This window comes from Chenopodium album, chromosome 23 (assembly GCF_948465745.1).
Source record: "Chenopodium album chromosome 23, dcCheAlbu1.1, whole genome shotgun sequence".
NCBI classification, from domain to species: domain Eukaryota; kingdom Viridiplantae; phylum Streptophyta; class Magnoliopsida; order Caryophyllales; family Amaranthaceae; genus Chenopodium; species Chenopodium album.
The window spans coordinates 8,540,512-8,545,129 of record NC_137856.1 but is presented as its reverse complement, the minus strand read 5'-3'; the positions used below and the strand labels follow the sequence as shown (position 1 = coordinate 8,545,129).

The 4,618-nt window shown below is 32.6% G+C and overlaps 1 protein-coding gene across 1 annotated transcript; it reads right to left on the bottom strand.

Annotated features, from left to right (window-relative positions):
• Window positions 1-844: 844 nt before the first annotated feature.
• On the bottom strand, window positions 845-2,246 carry LOC145606977 (F-box protein At1g11270-like). The gene is made up of 3 exons (XM_081662782.1): window positions 1,474-2,246; window positions 1,137-1,413; window positions 845-988 (listed from the first exon to the last, which is right to left on the bottom strand). The coding sequence occupies exons 1-3, from the start codon at window positions 2,244-2,246 to the stop codon at window positions 845-847; spliced, it is 1,194 nt and encodes a 397-aa protein (XP_081518908.1).
• Between the last annotated feature and the right edge of the window lie 2,372 nt (window positions 2,247-4,618).

The window sequence follows — 4,618 nt, the reverse complement described above, 5'->3', positions numbered from 1 at the left end:
GTCACATAACAGACAACTTGATCATAAACTAGCAGTTAAAGTAACAGAACCACCTGAATTGAAATTTTAATGGCAAGATATAATAAAATAATAGTCATCCATAAAAATACCATTCAAAGGCTGAATGAATAGAAGCCAATCAAATGCAAGTTATGCAAACTTACTGCATAAAATACTACCTGATTTCATGAAAATACTCAAAACCTTAACTTGGAGAATATTTCAAGACTAGTGTCAAAGACATGTAGTTTTGTGACTTACATATGTGGCTACTGGCCTGATCTAATCATACTGAATGACCTGGATTAGTATTAGTATGTTGGACCGGGTTCAAAGATCATTCAAAATTCAGAACAAATTGATTTAGGTCTCTGTATTCTATGATCTGAGTTTATCCCAAGAGCAGTATTCACATTATCTTTCAAAATTCCTTTTAGTAAAGCAATGTATAGTTATAATGTCCCTTGCCTATTTTCAGATACATTCTAACAGCAACAAATGAAGGATTTAAGATAGTAGAATATTGATCACTCAAAAGGTCAGCAACTAGTAGGAAGAAATCAACGAAATCTAGCATGCTATTGGCATTAATTAATGAGTACAAACTGTTTGAATTTGCTGTGAACAAACAACTACAGCAATACTACTAGTCCTATAGTTTGCAATTTTCTAAACAACAATTTTTTAACCATGAATGTGAAAGCAAAGATTTAGGTATTTGCAATGTATCCATATGAAATCATAGCAATAGAATCCAACAGTAGTACATCTATAATAAAGCACCAAACATAGCAGTGCTAGTAGTTCCTTTGATGAATCCAATATCACGCTAAAGAAAAAGACATTATATTGGTTCTGCACGCTGTTTACATAATGATCTAGAAAAAGAACGAACCATTAAAATCACAAACGCAATGAAACGCTTACAGAAGTCCCTAAGATCACATAACTCGACATTCCGAGGAATGGAAGCAGTACAACAACTGTCCTAATATCACAACAGAAATAAAAAAATGTTTATTACAGTACTATCTAATTGGCTTATTCTGAAATTTTTAAGTGGCGTAAGTTGATAGAAGCCATGCTTTTGTACCTGTTATCGCCTTTCGATATCTTCAAAGCTTCAAAGGATCAACCAAACTCTCAGCTTGAGTATCTGCGAAACTGATTAGACCATTAGTTGTTCCACGAGTTTTCATCTGCTGGTTATTAATTTGGTATGACATCAGTTTCGATGTAGGCATCCCCAAACGAATATCGAACAATCTTCCGGAGTTTTCATCATAAGCAACCCTTGTACTTATTCCAAAATACTTCAACTCAGTGAAAGTGAAAGAATCAAGTTTTGAAGTCTTGGTATTGTACAATTCCCAACGGTTTTGAGGGACCTCTCTCAACTTCCATACACCAGTTCTGTCAGCGATAAAAGAAAATACGGCTAAAGATTTGACTGAGACAAACAGAAACTTCTACATTGGCCAGCTCTCAAGAGGGAGTTCAACAACACTAAAGTCCTCGCTTCCAAAATCGAAGGAAAGGACATGGGTGTTTTCGAGTAGCCCATTTACACCTCTGACCAGCCAATGTGCAGACCCTTTACAGATTTGAGGCTTACGCAATATAATATCTCCATAGGTCACCATATCATTCAATACTACATGTTTTGTCTCCCAAGAACGATTAATACATGAATATACTATAATACCAGATGAAAGTCTACTTTTAGAAGAACTATCTGCACTAAATCCAATCACCTTATAACCTCCAGTAGAAAAATCAAATCCAAGAACAAACATACTCATGGGTAACACAGTTTTGGGACATGGTGGAAGTACCAAAGATTTATGTAAGTAGGGGTTATACAACCTTAAATTTGGATCCATACCTCGATTCCGAGAATTGTCATCGAGCAAGATCAAACCATTTAAAGATTCCCAAACCTGACAATCTTCCCCTACAGTAAACTGAATCGTTTCATGTAACGTTGAGTCTACGATTCTGATTTTTCGATCATAGTCTTCTTCTCTAACTGCATCGATCAGCAGTGAGCGATTTCCAAAAGAATTGTTGAAATTTAAAAGATGTTCTTTAATGAAAAATGGGGAATCGATTATTGTACACCAAGATTTGCAGACCACGCGGAATCGAAGAAGGGATTTCGCTGGCAGGTTCTGAAAAATAGCCTGGCATAAATCTAGCGGTAAGTTCATGTTTTTCTGCAGCGCTTCATTGAACTTAGTTTTCATTTTCTGGGTTTGCGGGATTGGAATGGAAGAAAAACTGGTTGGGAAGAGAGATGGTTGTGAAGAGAGAGAAAATAAGAGATTTGCTTAAATTTTTGAGAAATTTGTAAATGAGCAGATGATTTGTGGGGTTTTTATAAGAGAAGCTCCAAATGTTAAGGGGCGGGAAAACTAACTACCAACTGACTGAAACAAAATTAACTAACTATTGAGCATACTGCTGTAAGTTACCAATTAGTATATGATACTCCTGGAGTACCTAATATTGTACTCCATGTCCAACCTAAATTAATGGGTTAAAACCCAACTAAATGAAGCGCATGCCAAATTTTATTTTACGAAATAACAAATAAAGTAAATAAAATAACTTAATTATATATAAGAAAGATAAAATCAAAATCAAACCATTTTATTTCTCTATCCACTCACTTTTCTTTTTTCTTTCTCAGTTTGAAATTACAGTTTCTCCACATGAAATGGAGTGGAAAATCTTCAATTGCACGTCTGCAAAATATTGAAGACAAAATTCCGACTCAAGCAAACCCAAAACTAACATAAATTAATATTTGAAGTAAGTTTTTGAATAGTTCGTTGTAAATTATTTTGTTAATTAGTGTTGAATTTGTGATAATTTTGTGTTTTTAAAAATGTAATATGCAATTAATACATGGAGATATGATGTAGTAGATGAAGATGAAAAAGGAGATAAACAAATTTCGCTTCTAAATTTTGATTTTTGGCTACTGTTATCTCAACATGATATTACTGTTCTTTAGATCTTATGTTATTTTGTGTTTATTAATTTGTGTTATTTTAGTCTTTGAAAGTAGTGGAGGTGAATGTTATTTTGTAATTTAAATGAAATTATTTTACTTAAAACCTAATGTTATTTTGTTTCTTAAGCTTCTGTTATTCAATTACGTTCTTGTGATATTTTGTTAAAACCATGTGTTATTTCACAGACACCATGTGTTATTTTGATAAATATAATTATGTTACTAATTGTGTTATTTATATTGTTATATTGTGTTACTTTGTATATAACCATATGTTATTCTTTCAATATTTTTATGTTATTTTGTACATTTAGTTTTATTCTGCTGCTTTTGTTTGATTTTCTTCTTCGCACTTATCTCCTTCTTCAATCTGCCATCATTAATGGCATTCCAATATGCCTTTTGAGTTTCTCTCTCCTTTTTTCCCCTTTCCCCATCGTTATTGACTGATTAATTAGGGTATTATAATCCCTAATTTTAATCAGATTTTCTCTCTCCTGTTCTCGTTTAGGGATATCTTTTTTTAAAAAAAAACTAATTGTGTTGTTTTAATCCGGGAGTACTGTGAGCATGGTACTCCGGGAGTACAATAGAAATTGCGGTTACCGATTCTGTTGTGAGTTTTGCCAGCTAGATTTAGCTTGATCAAGAAGTTTTCTTCTAGCTTTTCTTATGTATTAGAATCTATATATATATATTCCCTGAAGTTGTAATAATCATTTATTCAGAAATAAAACAAACACAAATTCTATTTAGCTTTTTCTCTGATTTATCTTAATTCTCTCTGCATTTTTCCCTGAAATTCTTCAACTGATAACACTAACGTTATCCAAAAAAATACTCATAAAATTAATTAACCCGTTCACTGTAAAGAAAGGTGAACGAAATCATCTTTATGTTGTTTGAAGACTAATAAAATTTGACTCGACTTAAAATTAATTCAAAAATCAAAATAATAGATTGTTTCTTGAACATAAAATTGGAAAACATTCTAGAAAATGACTGAACTCGAAGAATCTAAAACTAAATTGGTGAAACCCAACTCGAAATTGACCCGACTTTTTGAGTTACAAAATTATAAATTGACGTTTCAAAAATCCCCATAATATTATCTTGTAAAAATGTTAAGTAGAGGTTTAAAAAAAAAAAAGTATTCTGACAGGTCATCAAATGATAGTTCAAGGATTGTTCAAAATCTTGGTTATTCAATAAAATTAACTAAAGGATCATATTGTAGAAAAAAGATAGATTGCACCACTTGAGCATAACACAGGTGAGAATAAGATGAATACATAACAAGGCTTTCCTCAAGGGTATTCGCGTGTCTGGAGTATGATCAGATTAACCAACACAATAGCATAGGACAGTACATAAAAGAAATGATGCAGTCCTGGTCAATAGCCCGCAAAGGTCAATAACCTAGTGCATGCAGGTAATGAAAACTAACTACAGGAACATTTTTATGTAATCTGAAAACAGTCAGTGACTTAAAAAACGCGCTCCTCATATCAAATGAAGAGCATGATATATCTAAGAGACATCTTTGATGAAATCGTTGCATCAAGAGAAGTAAATTACAAATCTGTACATCAATCCTCT